The sequence below is a fragment of the Eulemur rufifrons genome, chromosome 15 (genome assembly GCF_041146395.1).
Source record: "Eulemur rufifrons isolate Redbay chromosome 15, OSU_ERuf_1, whole genome shotgun sequence".
NCBI classification, from domain to species: Eukaryota; Metazoa; Chordata; class Mammalia; order Primates; family Lemuridae; genus Eulemur; species Eulemur rufifrons.
In genome coordinates this window covers 69,814,527-69,841,140 of record NC_090997.1, presented here as the reverse complement: position 1 = coordinate 69,841,140, position 26,614 = coordinate 69,814,527, and the positions used below count along the sequence as shown (strand labels likewise).

General features: G+C 38.4%; 1 protein-coding gene across 1 annotated transcript in view; it reads right to left on the bottom strand.

Annotated features, from left to right (window-relative positions):
- SLC35F1 (solute carrier family 35 member F1) overlaps positions 1-26,614 on the bottom strand; it is a 385,838-nt gene that overhangs the window by 157,042 nt on the left and 202,182 nt on the right. Inside the window, exon 2 of the mRNA XM_069488474.1 lies at positions 6,714-6,889. Within this exon, the coding sequence (XP_069344575.1) occupies positions 6,714-6,889 (176 nt within the window). The remainder of the gene's footprint in view (positions 1-6,713; positions 6,890-26,614) is intronic.

Genomic DNA, 26,614 nt, shown 5'->3' with positions numbered 1-26,614 from the left:
CTTTCACCTCTCACAAAAATCAAATCACGGTGGATAACAGACTTAAACCTTAGGCGTGATACAATCAGAATTCTAGAAGAAAATGTAGGAAAGACTCTTACAGACATTGGCCTAGGCAAAGAATTTATGAAGAAGACCCCCAAGGCAATCACAGCAGCAACAAAAATAAATGAATGGGACATGATTAAATTAAAAAGCTTCTGCACAGCCAAAGAAACAGTCCAGAGAATAAACAGACCACCTACAGAATGGGAAAAAATTTTTGCATACTGCACATCAGATAAAGGACTGATAACTAGAATTTATTTAGAACTCAGGAAAATCAGCAAGAAAAAATCAAGCAACCCTATTAAAAAGTGGGCAAAGGACATGAATAGAAATTTTTCAAAAGAACATATAAAAATGGCTAACAAACATATGAAAAAGTGTTCAACATCTCTAATCATCAGGGAAATGCAAATCAAAACCACAATGAGATATCACTTAACCCCAGTGAGAATGGCCTTTATCAAAAAAACCCAAAACAACACATGTTGGCGTGGGTGTGGAGAGACAGGAACACTCATACATTGCTGGTGGGACTGCAAACTAGTGCAACCCCTGTGGAAAGCATTATGGAGGTATCTTAAACAGATTCAAGTAGACCTGCCATTTGACCCAGCAATCCCATTACTGGGCATATACCCAAAGGAAAAAAGGTCATTCTGTAACAAAGGCACATGTACCCAAATGTTTATAGCAGCACAATTCACAATAGCAAAGATGTGGAAACAACCCAAATGCCCATCAATACATGATTGGATTAGTAAACTGTGGTATATGTATACCATGGAATATTACTCAGCTATAAGGAATGATGAAGATACGACATCTCTATGGTTCTCCTGGAGAGAGTTGGAACCCATTATATTAAGTGAAGTATCCCAAGAATGGAAAAACAAGCATCACATGTACTCATCAGAAAATTGGTTTCCCTGATCATCACCTAAATACAAATCTGGGAACGACACCAATTGGACATCAGACTGAGGTGGGGGGTGGGGGAGGGGATGGGGGTATGCCTACACAATGAGTGCATTGCGCACCGTTTGGGGAGGGGTAACACTTGAAGGTGCTGACTCGGGAAAGGGGGGGTGGGGAAAAAAATATGAAACTATTGTTTTTAACTTGCACTGTTCACTTAATAATTTATCATGAATATTTCCCATATTATTTCATATCATTGTACAAGAAATAATGTATACATTATGAGGACATACTGTATCTAACAAGATATACTGTTAGACTCTTTGATTCTGTAAAATTAAATTGAAAAAAAAAAATAAAAAAATAAAAAAAAAAGAGCATAAAAAAAAAAAAAGACTTAACTATAAGACCTAAAACTATAAAACTATAAAAAGTCTAGAAGAAAACCTAGGGAAAACTCTTCTGGACATTTGCCTAGGGCCTAGGCCCTAGGCAAAGAATTCATGCCTAAGACCTCAAAAGCGAATCAACAAAACCAAAAATAGACAAATGGGACTTAGTTAAACTGAAAAGCTCTGCAGAGCAAAAGAAATAATCAACACAGTGAATAGACAACCTACAGAATGGGAGAAAAGGAGAAAATATTTGCGAACTATGCATCTGACAAATGACTTATATCCAGAATCTACAGGAAACTCAAACAACTCAACAACAACAGCAAAAAACCAAATAACCCTACTAAAAAGTAGGCAAAGGTCATGAACAGATATTTTTCAAAAGAAGACATACAAATTGCCAAAAAGCACATGAAAAATCATCAGAGAAATACAAATTAAAACTGCAGTGAGACACCACCTCACACCAGTCAGAATGACTTTTATTAAAAAGTCAAAAGGTAACAAATGTTGGCAAGGATGTGGAGAAAAGGGGCCACTTATACAGTGTTAGTGGGAATGTGAATTAGTACAACCTCTATGGAAAACAGTCTGGGAATTTTTCAAAGAACTAAAAATAGAACTGTCATTTGATCTAGCAATCCCACTACTGGGTATCTACCCAAAGGAAAAGAAATCATTATATCAAAAAAGATACTTGCACTCATATGTTTTTCCTATAGCACTATTCACAACAGCAAAGATACAGAATTAACTTGAGTGTTCATTAGTGGAGGATTGGGTAAAGAAAATGTGGTATCTATATCTATCTATCCCTCTTTCTATCTTCCATGGGATATGTATGTATATCACTCAGCCATAAAAAAGAATGAAATCATGTCTTTTGCAGCCAAATGGATGGGACTAGAGGTCATTGTATTAAGTGAAATAACTCAGAAACAGAAAGTCAAATACTTCATGTTCTCACTTATAAGTGGGAGCTAAGTAATGTGTACACATAGACAAAGAGTGAGGAATAATAGACACTGGAGATGTGGAAAGGTGAGAGGGTGGAAGGAAAGTGAGGGATGAAAAATTACTCAATGGGTACAATGTAAACCTTTCAAGTAGTGGTTATAGTAAGAGCCCAGACTTCATCACTATATACTATATCCATGTAACAAAACTGCATGTGTACCCCTTAAATCTATTAAAAAAAAACTAAAAATTAAAATTTCATGGTTTATATACACTCAGAAGTTAGAAATTGCCAAAAGAGGAACCATGGATATCTATTATTTAAGAACTGCTAATGGTAGTTCTGGCAAGCAGCAAGATTTTTGTCATAATTGGTAAGAAAAGCTGATGGGCAAAAAGTTTGATGATATATGTTTTTGTAATAAGAAATGTATCCTATTTTCACCTTTGTTTTTAAAAGCTTATCACATTTCTTTCTTTAATATCACAAAAGCAAGAACTGTTTGGTCTTAAATTAGATTGCAGCTAGAATTACACTGAATTTTAAGAGAAGAGTAGACATGAGGAAGAGTTTTCTTTTGAGAATTTTCTAGACAAATCCATAAGCTTTTGGAAGCTTTACTATTTTCTTAGTCATATTCCTGAAGCCCTATACTTTGTACATATAGCATGAATTGTTTGGATTTCAGGTGTTACTTCAATGGGTACATTTTAATTTCCTGAATAACTTCCCAAAGTGGTTACAATTAAGCTATTGAAGATAACAGCTACCTAAATTTTACCTAAATTCTAAACTTGATACAATGTCAATGGAACTACTTTTTTGAAGTACATTTCTTTCCACAAAGTCCTATCTCTGAAGCTCTTTGTTATAAACAGTAGGCATTTTTTAAAATTTCAGATGCATTTGGAAGAAAACCTAGGTCCAACCATGAAGAGGGCTAGACTTAAAATTTGTTCAGCAGGATACAAATTTCTTTTTCTAATTTTTATAGGAATCAATTAATAATCAAGCGCAAGTTCAAAACTCCAGTTCATAGAGGAACTTATACTGGAACCTGCTGCTTCAGAGTCTTTGATCACTGGTCCAATGAAAATTTGATAGGGAGACTTCGGTTTAATTTTGAAGTCAAATTTTGGCAAGGTTTTCATAATAACCTCACCCTTGATGTTCTTGAAGTGCTTCTTGCATTTATCCCCTTGTACTCAAATGTGAAAAATCATACATTTTTAAAAGTTGTATGATTAAAATTATAAAGAAAGATTTGTTTAAAGGTATATTCCTGATTCTAACCTCACGCTGTTATTTGGCCCAAGGTGGCATCAAATTAATACGAGGGCACAGCAGGGAAGGTGCTGTCTGCTGTCTGTTCTGGGGGGAGTAGGAAGACCAGCACCTTGCTCAGACCTAACCTGCTGCCCTCAGGGAGCACCGGGAAAGAGGGAGGGGGAGAGAGAGAGAAATTGTGACTGTGGGAGACCCTCCCTTGCACACACGAGACTTTCCATCCTCTTCTCTTTGTTGTTCATTTCCTCCCAGATCTTGAGGTGCCTGAACAGAAAGATTATTATGTCTCCAAAACATAGTTTTGAATCAGCCTATACAAAATTAATGTAATTACTATGTTGATTTCCAGATGTTAGCTTAATGCCAGCATATTAAGACTTCTAAAAATGAAGTTTAAAACAAATAAACATTCTGAGTAAACACCCAAATGAAGGCATGCCAGCAAAGTTAGCAATAATCTGAGACAATGGTAAAATTCTCTAGGGAGAGCATTTTTGAAATTGGTTCTCTTCATCATTGAGTGGGATCAACAGTCAGAATTTCCTTAGCCCTCTTCAGCCCTTTCTTTCCACAGAGACTCCAAATTCCTTGCTGCTCCTAGTCCCTGGCCTCTTTGCATTTGTCCCTCTTTCGTGTCCACCTCCTCTCTAAATTGGCTGTGATGACCTCCCGACTGCATTGTTGTGTCTCACGAGGCCTTACACCCAGGGCTGGTTTCTTATTCAAGGTTTTGAAATTCAAGGGGAAAAAAACCTCTCCTTTTGTGCAAAAGGGTCTCCCATCCCTTCTCCTGCTTCCCCTGAACCTCCGAGCCCTGGCCTAGGATGGGCCTCTACCACTTCCTAATCTATATCCTTGAGCATGTTCCTGGGGCTGCCAGAGCCTTGGTTTTCTTATTTATAAAATTTTGGGTAAAAATACCTATTTCCTTGGATTGATGAAATAAAAGGGCTAATTCACATACACGGTGGCTGACACACATTGTAAAGGCTCATTAGATGGTATTGTTATTATTAACTCTGGGCCTTTTATGAGAGTTAGTTTTCTGGTTTCTACCTATTTTCATATTGGTATTATTGAAATTATTGGTATTGTTGAAATTATTCTCTCTGCTTTTTAGAAGGGGTTATTTTTCTTTTCTGATGCAAGTTTTTATTAAACCTCTGGACTCCTGGAAAGTAAGATGGACAAGAACCCAAAGACTAGTTATAATTCATCATCTTACAGAGTAGACTGGTTCTAAAAATCACCAGAGAAGATAAATTCACCACTTTTATGTGATTTTTTGGTAACATTAGAGTGCTCTAAAAATTGTTGTTAATTTAATCTTATTATTCTTAATTATACTCCTTGAACTGGGCTAAAGAATTGTATTGTTTTAATATTAATTCAAGCTTCCATCAGCGATTTCTAAGTCCAACTGTTTGGCTCACTCTTTTTGATATGGCCAAGTTACATATTCCTCATGTTAACAGTCTCTCGTAAGTGAAGTTCTAATTATATTTCTCCCCCTTTTCCTCACTTCTGAAGGCACCAATGGTGGGGTGATAACACATTTACATCATTCAAAATTATTAGCTCCCAAATCACACTGAAGAAATACGTCTGAGATTCAGTGTCTATAACTTTTGTAGTCTGATATTTTATTCTTAAAGTGATTATGTCTCCTGATACTACATTTTAAAAAAGCAAACACCGATAGCACCAATTTTTGAGAAGTAAATGAAATTAGCTTCCATAATACTTAAAACAAACCCAAAATTAAATTGGAATTCAGTCTCAACTTGTTCATTTTTATTCCTTATAGCCAAGATAAACCTAATACTGACCAAATAATTATAATTATGCAGTATTATTCTGGACATCAATCCAATGAAGAAATGGAAAAATTAAATACTGATAAACAGTCCTTATAAAAGTTTCAAAAATATGTGACTATTAAGATTGGTGTATATAGCTTTACATACATCCTTATTTATCAGTAATGTATATAATTGTCTTCAAACCTATTCATGATCATTTTTCAATGCATATTTTACAGTTGACAGCTACTATTTGGGGGAACATTGTTGCCTATTTCTGGGCCATAGATAAAAGTGTTTGCACCATGTCATAGTCCATTTTGTGCTGCTGGAACAGACTACCTGAGACTAGGTAACTGATCAAGAACAGAGATTTATTTCTTACAGTTCTGGAGGCTGGAAGTGCAAAGTCCAGGGGCCCACATCATCCCATGGTAGAGAGCAGAAAGGCACAAGTGTATGTGGGAGATTGCAAGGGAGGACAAGAGAAGACCAACCTCACTTTTATCTGGAAACTAGTCCCATGGTAATGGCATTAATCCATTCATGAGGGTGGAGCCCTCATGGCCTAATCACCTCTTAACACTGTCACGTGGCAATTAAATTTCAATATGAGTTTTGGAGGGGACATTAAAGCCATAGCACAGCAGATTCAATGGCATAATCATGAGACGCTGAAGCATACCCTCCAAGGATATGCCCTGAGGATTTTCAATTGCAACTGCACCTTAAAAATGTTTTTCTTGCATTGACTTTTGGAGGACTTGTTTTATTGCTTTAATTATTTTAAGTTTAAAATAATTTAACACCTTGTGTGACCATTTGTGGTAGTTTTCTTTTTTTCTTTTCCCCTGCGTTATAACTAGAATTATTTATGCTTACTATTTTTATCTTTTTTGTGTCACTTTCCCAAAGAACATATATTTGTCTGCAATTCCCTTGGATTTCTCAGGGCTAGCGTTGTTTAGGACATTTGCGTCAGGCATGTTCCAAGTTCCAGGGAAACACTCTCTTTAGCTCCATTGAGAGGTAAAAGGAGTGTTAACAGGAATTCAAATAGTGAGCAATTGTACATTTCTGCCTATATATGCATTTCCCATGTCCCACTGAATTCATGCAATTTATGCTTCTTTGTGATTTACTCATTCGTTTTGTTTGCTGTTATTACTGCAAAATAGAAAAGTGAGAGCTGGGGTTTTGAATTGCCTTATTGATGCTGTAAGTGACAAAAAGTTATCTGATCGTGGCTCATCATTCTTCTAGGTATTTGTAAAATCTATATTCCTGGTAGTTTTGTGAGCTTACCTTGTCTGACGGCCAATGTGGTAGTGTAGACCAAGAAGAGAAGAATGTAATTGAGGAAACTCTGGAAGACTGGCGTGTTGGCATGGAAGTCTTCCGACAGGTATTTGCTAGTCAAGCCAATTCCACAAATAAGGAGGGATAACACCTGGCCCAGAGCCACAGAGATTAACATCTCCCTGAGAAATAAAGAGAAACACAGCTAAGATCAGCAGGAAGTCCACTAAAATAATGGCAGATAAAATTTATTGAGCACTGGTAACATGCATTGGGTTAAATGCAATAAATATTGTTTCTTTTAATTCCTCACAGAAATCCTATGAGGAAAGTGCAATTATCACTGACGTTTTACGGAGGAGCAAACCAAAGCTTAGAGCCGTTAAGGAATTTGCGGACAGTCACATAACTAGGAAGTGGCAAAATTGGAATTTGAGACCAAATCTCTCCAAAGGAACCTGGCTTCTAGCCACTGCACTCTGGCGCCCATGGAGGAAATGAACATCATCTTGACGCCCACCATAGTATTAACTAAATATTCAGTGATGCTGAAAGAGTACATGAACACTGACCTGGAGGGGCCCATTCTAGCCTAATCTTCAGGTTCTTATGCCAGTAAAGAGACTCTTTTCTTTATAGATTTAAATCCTGGATCCAGAAACACTTAGGGGGTGAGAGGTACACAAAGATCCAGAAGGACCATCCCTGTCCATTCCCAGACTTAGGATCCCGGTTTGCTCTAGGAAGCTTTAACAAGCGTTAGGTCTCTGCTCTCTTCTGCTCAAGTTACAATTGCCTATACATTAAAACCATTATTCATGAGGGAGAATCAGTACTAGGGTGGTGTAATAAAACTTGTTAAATTATGCAAATATTTTTTCTTGCTTTTTCATAGACACTGTTCCTATAGACCTCTGTAGTGGGGACTAGTGACAAGGGTCAAGGTGCTCATTTTGCATACAAGTAAAATGCCCACACAAGCTTTATGGTCACATCTGCATGCATGCTCTGACATAGGAAAAGCCCCTGGAAATACAAAGAATATTTCTGCCGTCCCTGAAAGTTTCACTTGTCTTTTCTGGTTTGTTTATAAAAACAGCAATACAAAATAAGAAAGCAGTAGTTTTTCTCTTTTTGTTTTAGTTTTATTTTATTTTTAATTGATACATAATAATTATACCTATTAATATTTATGGGATACAGTGTAATGTTTCAATACCTGTGCACCTTGTATAATGACTAAATCAAGATAATTGCCATAACCATCATCTCAAACATTTATCATTTTTTTGTAGTGAGAATATTCAAAATCTTCTCATCTAGCTATTTTGAAACATGCAATACATCATTAACTACATTTCCCTACTTAGTAATAGCAGTAGTATTTCTAAACAAAAAAAGCTTTAGGCAAAGGATTTGCAGTGTTATATATTTTCTTGCCCATAACAGATGTGAATCCATTTTTCTGGAAGGAGCACAGAGTCCTGGGCAGTACTTTGGTGGTACTTTGCCTTAAAAACGAAAAGTATCAGTCATATTTTGTTTATTCCATCTGCTTCCCTAGGAGGAAAAACTATGGCAAGGCACATGGGTCCATGGAGAACACTTTCCTGAGGTTAACCTATTTCCAGGGACTGGCCCTTGACCCCTGCATTCAATCTCTATAAAGGAGACAAAGACATATTTTAAAACATGTATGTTTAAAATGTCAGTCTGCTGCTTAAAATCCTACCATAGTTCCCTCTGGAAGGCAGTGATCTATAAGGCCTGTGGTAGACAGTCTTCAAAGATAGCTGTCAACACCCTCTTCACATTCTTGCAGCTCCTCCCAAAGGGAGGCGGGGTTTATTTCTCCTTTTCTGGATGCCAAGTTGGTCTTGTAACCTGCTGTGATCAACAGAATGTGGGGGAAGGGATACCATGTGACTTTTGGGCCTAAGCCTTAAGAAGCTCCACAGCTTCCATTTTCTGCCCTCATACAATACAGCTTCTATGTAAAGAAATCTGAGGTAGACTACTGAATATTGAGAGACCACGTGGAAAGAGAAAGGGAGATCCAGCCATCACTGCCTCAGCTGAAGTGCCTGACACGTGAGTGAGGGTTTTGGATCCTCCTGCCCCAGTCAAGTCATGTCAGTCTATGCCACGTGGAACAGAGATGAACCATCCCCAGAGACTGTTGCCCAATTAGAGAACTGTGAGAAATATAAATGATGTTGTTTTAGGTTATGCAGTTGTAAGTGGCTTATTACACAGAAACAGATAACTGAAGTAATGTCCTAAATGCTCTCCCTCTACTCCTACTACCTGTGGAGCTGGAACTTCCGTTTCCCCTACATTATCCCTCCATGAAGCCAGAGCTTCAGATTTGCACAGCCACTTACACTTCAACAATGATTCATGGTCTTCATTGCCTGCATCCCCCTGCACATGTTATTGTTTCCAGAATGTCCATTGTGCCTTTGCCAGTCTGACTCCTTTTCATCTTTCCAGATTTGGCTCATATGTCATCCCTTTGAGAAGTGTTCCCTGTCTTCTCCCCGCTGGGATGCATCTCCTTTATTACTTATATCTTATTGTATTATAATTTCTGCTTTTACACCTCGTTTGGCTCTGCAGACTCTGGTGCTCGTACAGTGTGTTCACTGCATCTATAGCAGGGCAATCCCATTCAGAGAAGACAGGAAATGGCAGGATTCAAAGGCAGTGCAGAGGTGGGCCAGGCAGCACTGAACAGTTTATTGGAATGAAAAGGTGATTTTAAAAAAAAGAAAGGTAGATGTAAAAAGAAGTACCAGAATTAACTCAAAGGTTTTTAAGGCTGCCTAAGAGAAGTATTATGACAAAAATCATGATGAGGAGTTGGTTTTAGTGTAAAGACAATACGTGTTTTAGGTATATTGAATTTGAGATGCCAGATGAACTTTCACGTGACCCAGTAGCATTACTAACATGAGGTCAGAGTTGGACAGGGAGGTCAACCAGGAGATGAATATGCAGAAGTTATACTCATGAAAGTGATGGCCAAGGTACTCGAAATGGATAATATCACCAAGGAAGGGAGAGTAGGAGAGAAAATAAGAGATCTTGGGAAAAAAATCCTTGGGGAATCCCAAAGTTGGGGTTAAGAAAGGGAGAAGAATCACATCACTGGAGTCAGAAGTGGTTAGAGGGCTTAGAGGAAGACCAAGAGAATTCTTGGTGTCAAGGAAATGAAGGTAATAGAGATAGTCATACAGGGAACTGTGTAATGCTATTGTTGCCTAGGGGCTGGAGAGAATGAGAACCAACAAGAGATGATTTGTAGTCACTGCCAGCCTTTGGAAGACCAGTTTGGGTTGAGTGGAGAGTACCGGAGCAACATTGGTGTCATGGAAACCAAGGGAACAGAGTTTCATGGAAGGGATAGTTAGTGGTGACTACATGGATAGAAAGTGGTGAGAAATAAAAGGTATTGATTTTGAAGAATTCAAGGAACTCTTTGAAGAAGTTTGATCTAGTCACCATGTGAAACAATAACAATGATAGATAAAATAATGATTAAAATGATTTAAAAGTTAATGTAGAGTAGATTTATGATTGTCCTATCATTGAGTCTTGATTATTTATATAATAACTTATATTCTTAAGTAGAAGAAATATGGGTAGAGTTACAGCTAATAAATCAGAGAGTTGCTCCTGAAGCTGAGTATTTCCCCTGGAGAATGCTGTGTATGGACTGTGTCTCCATGGGACAAGAAGGTTGGAAACCATTGCTATGATATGGATTCCCACAGATCTTTAAATTACGGCCACAATGTTTGAAATCCTGGCAATATCCTGTGCCTTTTCTGAACAAAATCAAGTCAAAATAAATGGCAGATTACTCATACAGGAGAATAAAATTTTAGACTTTCTTATGTATATGTGCCAATATATTACAAAATAGCCTTCAATATGCCACATACTAGACATGCAAAGACGAATAAGATACAGTCCTTGCCATTGGGGAGCTCCTAAACCAAGATTTTGGAGCTAGATTCCCAAATAACTTAGTACAAAATGGATCTAGTTAAGGTAAAATAACAATAATAATTCATATTTAATATTTCTCACTATGTGCCAAGCCCTGGGCTTAAATTTATACATACTGTCTTATTTAATCCCCACAATAATCTTATAGGGCAGATATTATTATTATTGTTCCACTTTATAGATAAGTAAACTGATGCTTAGAATGGTTAAGCAACCAGCCCAAGGTCACAGAGCTAACAATGGGAAGAGTTCAGATGGAAACTATGTTATATGATTCCAGATCTCAACTTTTTAATTACTATGCTATACTACCATTTTATTTCCTCCCCCCCCCCCAAAATACTCTTTGCCCTCCTAGAGTGCACAGAGCATAAAGCTGGAAAACTAAATGACTGGTTTCCAGAAGTGTTCTGGAAAAGGTAAGGACAAAAAAAAAAAAAAAAAAAAAAAAAAAAAAGTCAGCCAGACTGACCCTCTGATGAAAACTCTCCCATCAAGATATATGAAATGTGTGTCTTTCAACAAGAGGTCAACACAAGCCTATTCTTGTTTCTTCAGTCAAACAAAACAGCAAATCTGCTATATTCAATTTCTGCTTTTAATTAGTGGCCATATCATTCAGCGGCTGCTGATGTGATTTGATAGAGAATACAAATTATGGTTTTATTGGTCACGCTAATGAACATGACATGTAAAATGGGAAGGAATGGAAGGAACCTTTTATCAGATTAGTTTATGAGTCCTTTCCCTACTTCAAGGAGCTAGATATTGTATTAATAGCTATTGCAGCCTACACATCTGAGCTAGTTACTAGAGTCACCAAAACAAAATAAGTAAATAAAAATAGAAGTAAAGGTAAATACCTAAATGTTGACACTCTGCTAACTATCCCCCCTGCCCTGCTATCTTGCTCCCAGCAAATTCTTTTTTACCTTCTATTAGCACAGGACAAATCCATTTGGTGATATGTTACAAACATTCTCCCTACTCTGTCTCTCTCTGCTTTAGGATCTCTGTAGTTCATTTACTATCACCCTAGCCTTCCTAAATATTTTTTTTCTTAGGTAATCATTACAGTAGATCTGTGGTCCCTTCACCTAACTCCTCATGGACATAAGGCACCATCTTCTTCAGAGAGCCTCCCCCTAGCAGCTGCCTGCTCCCAAGGTTGAGTTACGTGTCCTCATCTGTAGGTCCCTCTCTACCTGCACTCACCAAACTGTGTAGCTCATGAGCCCTTGAACAGAAAGGAATGGATTTTATTCATTTCTGTGTTCTTAGTGTCATGAGGGTTGCTGGACAGAAAAAAAACAGATGCTCAGCAAACACGAAATAAATGAACACATTTATGAGTGAACAAATGTCTGTAAATGAAAAGGGTAAAGTCTTGGAAGATTTGAAAGATGGTTGCTTATCTTATCTTGAAAAACTACTAGCTCTGAAAGACAAAAACAAAGTTGTTTTTACTGTATTCCATCTGTCAGTTAGACACTGAGATTAATAAGCTGCTTTCTGATACATTTCTGAACAAGCCTAGTAAGGTGCTATCTTGCAAAAACGATGCTAAATATGGCGCCGGGTAGAATTTTGCACAACAAGCTGTAGGTTATTCATGTAGTGTATGGAATAGCACACCAGATGCATTCTAACATAAGATACATAGTTCCTATAATTTTAGTAGCAGAAATGGAGAGGAGACTATTATACACATTTTCATCTTCTTTGTTTATGCATTTAAAGGGACATCCTACCCACTTTAAATTCAGAATGACTAGACAATGAAAAATGCATGAGTCTTAGGAAAAATAGTGCTACTGGAAGTTGAATACCTGTTATAATAGAGTTTGTATTCATAAAGACTGACATAACTATTACCACTAGCATTTTGTTCTGTTAAAGAAACAGACTTCAGAATTTTGAGAATAAACTTGTGTTACAAATCAGATATTCAAAATAATAAGATTTAAAATAAAGCATAAATTTAATCCTGTTTTTTTCCCCTTAGTTATAAGAACACATTCTTTTAAAAGGTATGAAAAATTTCAGCATAGTGTTACATAATCATACTGCTTTGTAATTCCTTGGCATGAAAGTGAAACAATTATGTTATCATCTTGAATTAGAGCACATCAACCTTTCTGTGGAGACATCTTCATTCTGATAACTATTCTCAGTCAACTCATGTCAAATCTGAGTCAGCATATAAATTCAGATATGCATGCATAAAGAACAATTACGTATACCTTCTGAACTAAGATCAATACCACTTGAACATAGGAGAAACATGTGCTACTCTTTTCTTTGACAAGATTCTTGTTTGCAGAAGTTAGGCCATTGACTTCCATAAGCTCTTCACTGAAAGGGTTTTATCACATTCAAGCATTAATTAGACTTCTATGTAAGAAGATTAGTAGGCAAGAAGCAAATACACACCTCCAGAGGTTTAACATTAATTGGGATTTCTTTGCCTTAGCTTCTGCATTCATGGAATTAAATCTATTCTTTGGCTTCACAGTATCTGTTTTGTTTTGTTTTTCTCATTAGGTAGGGGAAATCAAGTAAGTCACAAGGAAGCCCTCTTATTTGCAATATATTTTTTTTATTTCATCTTATTGTTATGGGGGATACAGAATTGCAGGTTACATACGTTGCCCATGTACCACCTTTCCCCCTAAGTCAGAGCTCCAGGCGTGTCTGATCCCCAGATAGTGCGCATTGCACCCATCATGTAGGTATATATCCCTCCCTTCCCCACCCCCCCTTCCCTATTAAATTACCAACATCATTCTTCACAGACGTAGAGAAAATAATTATACACTTTGTATGGAACCAGAGAAGACCCCGTATAGCAAAAGCAATTTTAAGCAACAAAAACAAAATGGGAGGTATTAATTTGCCAGACCTCAAACTATACTACAAGGCTGTGGTTCTTAAAACAGCCTGGTACTGGCACAAGTACAGGGACACAGACCAGTGGAACACAACAGAAAATCCAAATATAGAACCATCCTCATATAGTCACCTAATTTTTGACAAAGCGGGAAAGAATATACTCTGGGGACAAGAATCCCTATTCAATAAATGGTGCTGGGAGAATTGGTTAGCCACTTGTAGAAGACTGAAACAGGACCCACAGCTTTCACCTCTCACAAAAATCAAATCACGGTGGATAACAGACTTAAACCTTAGGCGTGATACAATCAGAATTCTAGAAGAAAATGTAGGAAAGACTCTTACAGACATTGGCCTAGGTAAAGAATTTATGAAGAAGACCCCCAAGGTAATCAATCACAGCAGCAACAAAAATTAATGAATGGGACATGATTAAATTAAAAAGCTTCTGCACAGCCAAAGAAACAGTCACGAGAATAAACAGACCATCTACAGGAAAAAATATTTGCATACTACACATCAGATAAAGGACTGATAACAAGAATCTATTTAGAACTCAGGAAAATCAGCAAGAAAAAATCAAACAACCCTATCAAAAAGTGGGCAAATGACATGAATAGAAACTTCTCAAAAGAAGATATAAGAATGGCTAACAAACAATGAAAAAATGCTCAACATCCCTAATCATCAGAGAAATGCAAATCAAAACCACAATGAGATATCACTTAACCCCAGTGAGAATGGCCTTTATCAAAAAAACCCAAAACAACACATGTTGGCGTGGATGTGGAGAGACAGGAACACTCATACACTGCTGGTAGGAAGCCCTCTTAGACATAACGTTTTACTGGATCTATGAGGTACTAAGCATAGGAGATATTTGAAATTCTAGTGTGAGAGGAGGGGTCACAAATGCTCACAGATGCTGTACGATTCATGCCTAGAAAAGTAGCATTGAAGAGTGAAAAGGCACTGAATAGAGAGCTGGAAGCCCCTGGCTCCAGGAATTCCACTAATTAAGCCCCATGATCTTGGGAATCTCCCACTTTGGGCTTAGGTTTCGTCATGTAATATAAGGATATTATGATTGGTGGATATTATGCTCCCCTTCAAATCCTTTTGGTCTCACCTATCTCCAGGGTCTCTGGCAACTTACTCCAGTTCCAATGGTGGCTGCCATGGCCAGCTTTGCATAAGCTACAACAAACATTATGTGGGCACAACCCAGTAGCCCTGTGGCTTATGCCCACACTGTGTACTTCATGCTTTCTTCCGTGGGGATTCACAATTGATGTTGAGAGTCAGACCTTGCAGGGACCTGCTTGGTGCCCACTCCTGAGCAACTGGAAAGTGCAGAGGAATTACTGTGCTTGACCAATAAGAAAGTCTAGCAAACATAAATTCTTTCTTCTTCCTCCCCTACACAGGTTGTGCTGAGAAGCAGTCATTTTTACAGGCTCTCTGACGATGGCCATGCCTCACAAAGTTCTCAGTGCATACTCTGTACCCTTGAAGTGTGTTTCCTTCCTTCCCTTCCTCGCTCCTCCTCCCTGGGATTGTACCCCTTAATAAAGTAGCAGCATACAAGCCTTCTCTGCCTTTGAGAGAACTCAGACCAAAATAAAGAGCCTTACGCTTCCTGCTATTTCAAAATTCTGACTCACTTTTAGAAGATGCTGATCTGCATACATCAACCCTTAGAATTTGTATCTTTGATCTTAAAGTCTATTCTTTTTGTCTATTTGATTAAACTTTTTGGTAGCTGAGTTACCAGTGATGTTTATTCATTTAGTATGTGCAAACTCTGTGGGTTTGGGGATTTGTTACAGAGAAATAGATCAGTCTATAGCATTTGCCAAGGCCTGCTGGGTACAGATTATGAGAAAGGAATGCTTGGCCCTGCCTCCAAGAAGCTTAGAGAAGCATTGAACATAAATAAGTGAAACCATTTAAAAATACCTATGTACTCAAATAAATTTATATGAAAATTTTAGAAGTTATTGGGATAATTTTAGTCTTTAAAATTGGACAAAGCAAATCTGAAAATGTCTCCTGGAAAACAGTTTTGAGTCATATTTTCAAAAAAATAATGAGAGGGATGTAATTTAGGATTGAGAAGTTGGCATGTCTTTGCAGGCAAGGGAATACAGTGCTGTCTCAGAAGCCAAGACTGACATGGAATCATTTGTCTGGCCAGTGAGAAATCAGAATAATAGAAGAGCTAGGTAAAGAGAGTTAAGCTCAGAGAAATTTAAAGTGTAGGGTAGGGCTTCAATTCAGTAGGAATCATTCTTGGGAATTTTTGAGCAAGGGAAACAAAGTAATCACTAGCTATAATGTCCCTAAATTTCTCTGCTAATAAGGTCCCCGAATTTCACCATGTTATCTCCATATTTCTATTAGTTAGAACCAAATCCTGCTTTTATTATGGTTGAAAAACCTTTCAGTAAGAGACAAGATTGAAGAACCAAATATCTCTTTATGCAACTGAGGCATCCCCACTAACTCCATCAGCTTCATAATGTAGCCACATCTGATGAAGCGATGTCAGATGCATCTGTACTTTCATCCCAACATTGCAGAGCTGCAGTGTCCCGATACTCGCCCCTTCAAATCTTCAGCACGGCTTTCTATGTACCTTTCAGCATTATTTGTGGACAGAAGAATGCATTTTAGTTTGTTGACATCCTGTTTGCCTTGCTTATTACAGCCATCTTTACAGTTTTGATTATTTATTAATAAGTAAGAAATACCAATGGAGGCTAACTAAAAAATTATTATTACATTTAATGGAAATTTTTTAAAGTAATGAGAAGCATGGTTTTAAACATGACCTCTCTCCTTTCCAAAATTGCAAAAGTTATCTTTATGCCATGGTTGCTTAGTTTTTTAATTGCTTGCTAACACTGTGTCAGGAAATGTCCTACGGTGCACTACACTTAGAGTCCATCTTTAATAAAAGTGGAAGTAAATCCATATTTAAAATTGTCTTGTTGACAATCACACATTTTAGGTAATATTTTCAAAAAATATGAGTAGATTTCATTTTGCTTGTTTTACTGTGTAATGTGGCTTATGAAGGAGGGTCAGATTAAGTATGAACACAAGGGAAGGTTCAATTAAGTTTTTTATTGTTATTTACTTATAGTATATTTTGGTATTATCTTTGACTCTCAGCTTTTGTGTAGGAATAATTTTTAAACCAACAATACCCTTTGTAAGGTTTAGTTATTGAAATGATAAAACTGTAAAATCCTTCAGCCAGACCCACATAAACTGGGTGAAGTCAGGGAGTTACCATGAGCCGCCTCTGACAGCAGAACAGCCACTCCTGTGTCAAAGAATCTCAGACCTTAAAAGAGTCACCCATGTAAAGACACCAGCCACAAAAGACCACGATTCCCTTTTTATGAAATGTCCAGCATAGACAAATCTACAAAGACAGGAAAGCAGGCTGCTTAGGGATGGGATTTCGGGAAGTAGCAGGTGATAGCTAATAGGTATAGATTTCTTTTTGATGTGATAAAAATGTTCTAAAATTGTGTTGTTCGTTGCACCTATCCACATACTAACTACTAAGTAGGTGAACTATATAGTAAGTAAATTATATCTCAATAAAGCTTCTATTTAAAAGAAAGAAAAAGAAGAAAGGAAGGAATAAAAGAGAAAAGAAAATTATATAGGTATTCAAAAAGAGAGATTTGAATAGCTGACTTAACTGAATAATTGCTAAAAGGTCAATTTATATGTTAAATATTAGCCAAACTTAATTACTTTCTAATATTTCTACATATAAAACACAGATTTTTTTCCTTTTTACATATAAAGTAATGACAATATTTTCTTCCTGAATCCCAGGGGGTCATCTTGTGTTCTCCCCGGGATGTGTATACCCACTTTGGTGACAACCTACTTAAAAGATAAGTTTTTAATTATTGGCTTGGTTGGTAAGAATCTTTGTCATCTTTTTCCAGAAAACAAACATGATATAGTAAAATGAAAAAATGTTTTGAAACTCAATAGATCTGATTTTGGATCTTGACTCAACCACTAACTATCTGAGACTCACTTTCCTCATCTATAAAATGGGGATGATAATAATATATACCTCATAGGGCTGTCATAAGGATTAGACAATATAGCTTATATGAACTGCCTCCTGCAGTATCTGCCTCATGGAAGGTATTCAGAATAATAGCTCTTATTATCTTTTAGTATACTTGGACGTACCAATAGTTTTACTGATTACTTAAATTTTCCCATAATATTGCATTATGATGCATTTAGAAGAAAACTAGAAAAAAATAGTGCTAACACACATGTCAGATTTATTTTCACAAGTTCTGCCTAGTAAATTTATTCCCCAATTTAGAAAGTTTAAAGGAGTCTTACCCTTCAGAAATTGGGGAAGGAAAGCAAAAAAGCAATGAAGAATTTTTAAGGAGTCGTACGTGACATGACTACTATTAAACTAACAGATTTTAGTTTTAAATAGGAACTTCTGACTCTAGTTCACACACTTGCTAACATCTTCTTGGAGAGTAGGAAGGAGGGGGCAACCATTTTAGAATGATTGTTTTGCTCTTTTCTTTCTTTATACATTTTTCAATGACTTTGACATTTTTCATTACAAAATGCTTTTAGCTTTGCATTTTGAATATTAGTGAACCCTGAGGCCAAATGGCAAACATCTAACTTTAAAATCTATTGAATACATAAAGTATGCAAGTGGACCAGTGACTCGCTTTCTTTTAAAATAAAAACCCATGTCAAATTCCATTATTTTATCACTTATTTACCAAATTTTTATGCTTGAAGTGTAGTGTATTTGAGGTAGAGCAAATTGGGAAAATCAGATTCCACTGAGTGCTGAAGTTCTCCACACACCATTAAAACCTGCTTGAAAATTGTATAATCAACAGAGATCATCAATTATGCCTTTTACTTGGAAGAACATGCAGGGAACTTAGGACAAATAAGTAGGGGAGTCATTCCTCATTTTAGAAGACAAAAACTTCTGGCTTTTGCTTTTAAATAGTAAGAAAATTCTCTGAGTGGAGGCCAGCTGACATTTTTCTTCATCATTCTTTGCATCAAAAGATGACACCAATTGTCCTGTTACAAGGACCTGACAATAAAGGAGTAATTGTATCTCAGTACTTCTGACAGGCTGCCTTGAAAAATAGCTCACAATTACATCAAAATCCAATTTTTGCATCACGGGCTAGACAGAAAGTTCTCCTATAAGAATGAAAATTAGATAGTACCATAATTAAATACTATAATGACTGGGAAGAAATTTGACCTGTTGAAATTTCTATTTGTAGGGATGATTCTAACCAAAAATAAATAAATAAAATTCCATTATTGCCACTCCTGCTTCAGGCTTAAAAGAGGAAAGGGCAATTAGAAGAAAGGGATGTCCCAAATTGGGAAATCCCAAAAGGTTCTAAACTGCCTTTAAGAAGGAAGAGAACAGAAGGCTAGACCGGTGGGAGAGACAGTTAGTGCCTGAGGCAGGACAATCTAAGGAGGATGTTTAAAGAATTGATGTGTTAATTTGTTCCACTATAGTAACCATTTTACTATATATAAGTATCTCATAACATCATGCTATATTCTTTAAATACACACAATAAAATTTATTTTAAAAGAGACTTAATGGTAGAAGGGGGCTCTTGAAAAACACCAAAATTCAATTGATGATTTTGTTAAAAGACAACTCAGTTGGTTCAGGAGGTATAAAATGTTCTACCTTTTTAAAAACTCCCAAGCCTAAGCACTGCAGTAAAACCTGAGGCAAAAGAAAAACATCAGGCAGATTACAAACCAAAGATGCAACAGTGATTTTTATTCTGAAAATAAAAATTCTCATAAAATTCTCATTCTCATTAAATCCATGCTCTACATAAAAGAGTATTAGCCTATTCTTACAGCAGGAGCCACTGCCACGGTTACAAATGAAAATTAGTCTCAGGCCCTCAAGTTGTGGGAACCAGTGACACTTTCTTTAAGAACAAGGAAGAGAAGATTGCACACCAAAGACACCACCAACCAGAGGATCTCTGTAGGAAAGAGGAATTTTAGATGAAAGAGAAAAAACAAATAGACAAACATAGATTGGAAGAGGGTGTAAAGGAAGGACGCCCGAACCTACAGGAGACTCCACAGGAAGAGGTTGCAGAGCAGAACTGGAAGGGGAAAGGCATGGGGGGATTAAGCCCGGAGAGGCTCGGAGACCAGCGAGAAGGGCAGGTGGATCAGTTAACATCCCCCTCCCTTGCATCTTGGACTGTTGGTGGGCTGTCCATCTGCTGCAGAGACTTTGTGCTGACACAAGCCCAGAGACTGCTGCCACCAGTGAGCAGAGAGCTTCTTGTGGACAGGGCACGAGCCTCCCACCACCCCCAGGGTGCCTCACACCCCAAAGACCCGAGCAGGATGGCAGGCGCCATATTGCTTCTCCACCCACCAGGCGCCTTTGCCCTTCCCTGGGGGCCCTCAACCCCTCAGGTTCCATCTTGCTCATCCCCCCACAAAGGCATTTCCCAACTCCAACCCAGACTGCAGGAGCCACAGGGGTCCAGTGGGTCCCGGGTGATCTGCGTGAGTCCAGAGCCCCGTCATTCTGGGCAGACAGCCTCCGGGACAGAGGGCTGGAGACAACCAGAGGGTGGATTTTCCTCCACCTAGACTCTTTTTCACCCCTTCCCCTCCCCCAGCCATGGCTGGTAAGAGAGACAGCTGAGCTGCCACATGGAGGCTTCCACGGGGCTCAGACTTTTCCTTTTGGGGTCCTGTAGCAGACTGTGGGGTGCTCAAGACTGTGAGCTCCCTGCCTCCTGGCCCTCCCTGGTGCTGCTTGCCCGGCAACTCCAGCAGAGTGGGACACACCCTGAGGTGGAGGGACACTGAACTAGCTTGGGCACCCTGTGAGAGACTTAGAAAGAGTATCCTTCTCCCTGGCATGGTCAGGGATTGATCTCCAGGGCCCAGGGAATGGGCCCGCAGGCCAGATCCTATACACCCAAGACTCGATTGCATTGCCCGGGGACACAGAGGGGATATTTGTGAATGAGTCTCTTGCTGTGTGTGTGCCTGCAGGGGCAGATCAGAGTGGGTGCTAGCTGCGACATGCTCACAGGGCACCCCTCCTCCCATGGGAAGGCTGTGCTCCCGGCTCAGGTGCAGGCTGGGATCCTGGACAGGGAACTTCCCAGCCTGCATCACAGGCTGGAGCTTTTAAGTGGTGATTCTGTCATGAATGGGATAAAACGGGTCCTACAGAGCTCTCTTGCTCTCTTTTGGCCATGTGAGGATACTGTGGCAGTCTACAACCAGGAAGAGGGCCCCCACCAGAACCTGAGCATACCGGCACCCTGATTTTAGACTTCTATCCACCATAACTATGAGAAATATTCTGCTGTTTATAAGCCACCCCAGTCTATGGTACCGTCCTATATTGCTTAACAACAGGTATGCATTTTGAGAAAGGCCTTGTTGGGCGATTTCTTTATTATGCTAACATCACAGAGTGTCCTTTTACTACTCTAGATGGTATAGCCCACTACACACCTGGGCTTTATGGTACAGTTCCTAGGTTGCAAGCCTGTGCTGCATGTTACTGTACTGAATACCATAGGCAGTTGTAACACAGTGGTAAGTATTTGTGTTATCTCTAAACATATACAAACATAGAAAAGATACATTGAAAATACAGTATAAAGATGAAAATCAGTACACACATATAGGGCACTTACCATGAATGGAGCTTGCAGGACTGGAAGTTGCTCTGGGTGAGCTGGTGAGTGAGTGGTGAGTGAACATGAAGGACTATGACACTACAGTACTGTACACTTGGGCTACACTACATTTATTTTAAAAGATTTTTCTTTCCTCAGTAATAAACTGAGCTGGGTTTATTGTAACTTTTTTACTTTATAAACTTTTTTAACCTCCATCCTAGAGTCCAAAGGCATATAAATTTTTAAGGTGTAATTATTACTCCTTAATACCAGTTACATCTTAATTCCTCCCGTCAGAACTGTAAGAAATAAATTTCTGCTCATTGTGAAATAACCTATTAATGCACAATGTGTTTGTGTTTTAAACTAAGTGTAATTACACCTTACAAACCGGTATTAAGGTGTAGTAACACTTAGCTTAAAACACAAACACATTGTGCAGCTGTACAAAAATATCTTCTTTCTTTATATTCTTATTTACAAGCTTTTTCTATTTAAATTTTTTTTTCTTTTTTTTTTTTCTTTTACTTTTTAACCTTTTTGTTAAAAACTAAGAGACACACATTGGCGTAGGCCTACACAGGGTCAGGATTATCAATATCACTGCCTTTCTCCTCCATTTCTTTCCCACTGGGAGGTCTTCAAGGGCCAATAATACAGATGAAGCTGTCATCTCATACGATAAAGTAGTCTTCTGGAATACCTCCCGAAGGACCAGCCTGAGGCTGTTTTACAGTTAACATTTTTTTAATAAGTAGGAATACACTCTAAAATAATGGTAAAAAGTATAGTATAATAAATACATAAACCAGCAACATAGTCATTTATTATCATTATGAAGTATTATATACTGTACATAATTATATGTGCTATACTTTTATATGACTGGCAGTGTGGTAAGTTTGTTTACATCAGCACCACCAGAAACACCTGAGTAATGCATTGTGCTACAATATTATGATGGCTACAATAGCACTAGGTGATTGGAATTTTTCAGCTCCATTATAATCTTATCGGACCACTGCCATATAGGTGGTCCATTGTTGACTGAGGCCTCATTATGAGGCACGTGATTGTATGCTGTTATAGCAGCCTGAACTGATTAAGATACACCTTTACTTCCTTCTTTCCTATGTCACGATTTGGGCAAATCCAAGTAATTTCTGATCCTTGACACATTGCACCTAGCTCATCTATCTCACCCAGTAAAGGCTGCAATGACGTTTCCATAAGTGTCCAAGGGCACACAGGACATCTAATGAGTATGTGACAAGACAACATTAAGATTTTGTCTTTCAAGTTAAAAAATGCCTCATTCCATTTATTAAAGTTTCACTAAAAGAGAAATTAAGTTAAAATTTCAATAGCTAAAAAATAAACACTCCAGTTTAACTCTAACAAACTTTTTTGCTAAAGGTATATTTTCTACCTCTCTCCTTCCCACCACCGTTCCCCAGTTCTTGGCATTATTTAATGCTCCTTTGATACAACAGCTGTAGTGATGCAGCCTCATGGCTGAGAACAATGCTGAGGATGACAGCTTTAGCAGACTGGTAAACCAAGAGGGTATTGCCTTCCCTTTCTATTTGTGAATGCCTCAGCTACAAGTAATTTGGAATCAAGAAAATATAGGGAAAAAAGTTTCCATCCCTCTTTGTTTCTGGAATCACAGAAACATATTGCCTTGGAAGACTTCTGCCATATTGATCTGATTCATGGCCAACAAACCAAAAGGCAGTCCTTTGGCTTTCCTTGAAAATGACAGTTATCTTTCCAATGGTGTTTACATAGTACCCATGTGGTGCTGGGCCCTTTGAATTTCTGTTCACTAAGACCAGCTGTATCGCAGTACTGCATGTTTACTCCGTAAGAGAAAAGCAATTTCCAGACAACTTAGTATTTTAAACTATTCCTAAAGAAGAGTTTTAAACTCCATCCTTGGTCCCTTGATACTCTAAAGTTTTCATCATGACTGTGAAAGTGATTTGAACAGAATCGGAATATCATTTCTTTTCCTTTATTGGTCCATTTGTGTATGTGTGTGAGTGTGAGTGTGTATGTTTCCGCTGAAAAACAAGGAAGGGGCTAAAACATATCTCTTTGGGAAATATAAGTGAACTGATATGAAGCACCTATCTCACCAGCACACACGTTGCCAAAGACATTAAATTCAAATGAGTTGTATTTGATATGCATAATAATAAGCACACATTTCCCCCCCCCCCCCAAGTGCTTCTGAGGACCAGATAGTTAATGTACAAAATGGATTATTTTGGATATAATACTGCAGGGCCAAATAACTCCACCGCATCTTTAAAGTAAGAGCAAATAAAATGAATCAAGGTGCAACATGTAAAATGATGTATGCATTCTGCTGAATTTAATTGAATTCTAATTAAATTACTTGCAGCAAGATAAATTAGATTATTTTGCAAGCACATTTCGGATAAACCTAATGAAGTTCTAGGAGTGAAAAAGGCAGAATGGCCCTTGTTTAATGACTCGGTTGCTGATATGTTCCCTTAGAGTGAATGAGAGGTCAGGCTGACCTTGGGGCATTTCTGCCTTGAGTGAGACAGATATTATAATAACTTCAGAAAGGCTGGCTAAAAAGAGGCAAGGTCTACCTTTATGTTGATAGTAAAATAATGTATTGGGCATTTAGTTATGTGGTTTTCCTCCTGTTATTAATATTTTTTTCCTCTAAGGTTTTGAGTTCCCTGACATCAGGATAGTTTCTGTTGAGAAGGGAAACAGAGGGGGCCGTGGAGGGGATTATGTTAGGGATAGGGAGGGCAGACATCGGCTAGGGTCAAGTGGGTACAGAAGCACCAAATTAGAGGAGGGAAGATTCCTCAAGACTAGAGTAGGTTCTATACATGATAAGGATTTAGACCTACCCCTTCATTCCACTCTGAGGAGGAAGGTCCCAGCCAGTATAGATTCATGTGCCCAAGGGTGGCTTAAAACCTGCAAAGCTTCTGGATTCAAGAACAGTGCACTCTGAAAATATGCATACTGGTAGTCAGTGCATTTTGATATGCATAAGACTCTGAGTCATCTGTTTGGCTCTAGAAGAACAGGTGGGGTTAGAAGGAGTGGGAAGGGAAAGTCTGGGGTGTATTGGCAATGGAGGAGGGGAGCCCCCCTCCAAATGGCTGGGAGGGAGTTTCCTCTGAGTTCAGAGCCAAGAGAACTTGGAGTCAGATTTAATTGGTTTTGTGAAAATTTATGGAACAAAAGGTCTCCATTTCTTCTACTCTTAGAAAAGTTTATTTCCACTTTGGTTAGCTAAGAAGTCATTCATGGGTAACGCATCTTGCTTCCCTAAAATCCCCTCTTTCCCTACACCTTAGGAAAATGCTCAGAATTTTACTATGGGCAAGGACTATAGTTCCTTTGGTTTGGAGTGAGGGCCAGTAAAGTTTGATAGGATGGGGAAGGGGCAGAAAAGAAAGATTTGCAAAGTTAAAAGGTACTTAAATGATGTGCGATAAAAGATGAAAGAGTAGATAAGGGATTATGTATAATAATATCTGGGAAAACAGAGCTACTCATATGACAATTATTCATTTTCTTAGGATAACAACATATAAAATCAGAGGAGAGTGGGTAAAGAACCTGTGAAAGTTACCTAGCCACGAAGGAATTGATATTGCCTCATCTATATTCCAGCTCCATAGCCAATCCGAGGAAAGGGAGAAATGAGGCCCTTTGAAGAACACAACATGATGGCTGCTGTGATACATATTTCATAAAATGTTTTCCTACAGAGTGTTCTCTTCTGCGCATTCCCAATGCTGTCCAAGAGATATTAGTGAGAGAGATGAGAGGCACCAGTTTTCTCACTAACCCACCCTTTCAGGTTTGGCACAGAAACTTTTGGTTCTGTTGACAATCCCAGGATGCATCTGCAAGCATTTTCCCATTTGATATTTATGGAAGTATTTATTAAAAGCATATGACTGGAAGTAGAGCAAGACTCTTGAACTGCTGAGTCTTCAAAAATAAAAAGGGGAGAGGTAGAAGGAGATGGGTTAATGAGGGAGAAACAAGGCTCCATCCTCTACTAATGTAAAAATTTCTTCAAGACATAGATAATGTGACTCAACTGAAGATTTATTCCTACCAAGGCATGCATATTAGCATGGAGACCTAAAAATCCCAAATAGAGACAATCAAATAAACCTGAAGTTATTTTTAAATGAGTTGTTTCAGCCCTATAGGGACAATTCTATCTTTACATCTCTTCAAAGGTGAACGAGATATAGACATAGAACTGTGTGCTCCGTGAGTTAGTAACCAAAGATTGCACGCAAGATAAGGGCAGGAAGATTTCTGAATTCTTCACAAATACTCAAAGGTGATGTAGATCATTACTAATACCATGAGAATTACACAAAACTAATGCTGATTTACAGTACACCATGGCCAGCTAAAGGCAGGCAGCGGGGAGGAGATACTACATGCTTGCAGCAGGGCATCATGGGGAAGGCGCTGTGAGACTGTGTCTTCCCATGTGCTTGGTTGTCAATGTCAAGCCCTGTAGTCAACATGATGGCAATAATCTAAGATGTCCCCACCTTCCCTGAAGCCAGTGCATGGAGTGGTAACCCAGGAAGCTCAGTCTTTTACAGGATCTCTGGAAGAAGTGAATATCTGGCTCCTTGGCCTACGAGGAAGACCTGATTGAAGATACCCCCTCCCCAACTATGTAATACAGGTGGTCAGTGCCTGGTGCTAGTTCCCCTCTACAGAAATAGTTGGAGGAGAATTGGTGAGGGAAGTATGTTGGAGAGAATGTGAATTTTGTACAGTATATTTAGTTGTAGTGAGTGTCAGAAATCACCCAAATGTGCTATTCAAGCTGCAACCTCCCTTCACTCCCTGGGCAGCAAAGGTCTTCAGAGTGTTTAGAAACCAGTAGGTATTTAATCTGTGCTTGCAGAGACAGATGCTGAGATCCAACTGGACTATGGAGTGAGTGGGAAGTTCAGCTGGCCTGCAGAGAAGCCAAGCCAAATGAAGGGCTGGGCAGGGTCCCAGACAACACCCTGCACAGATGGCCAGTGCGCAGCATCTAAATGCTTCCAACAGTGGAGATTTTATCATGCTTCAGTTCTCTCCTTTATTTCATATGCATCGTTTGTTAAATAGCATAAACAATGTTTCTGCTATAGAAACATAATATATTAGAGTTCAGGTAGCATTGAAGGTTCTCAAATGATATTTTAGAGTGAATGCTATGATTGACAA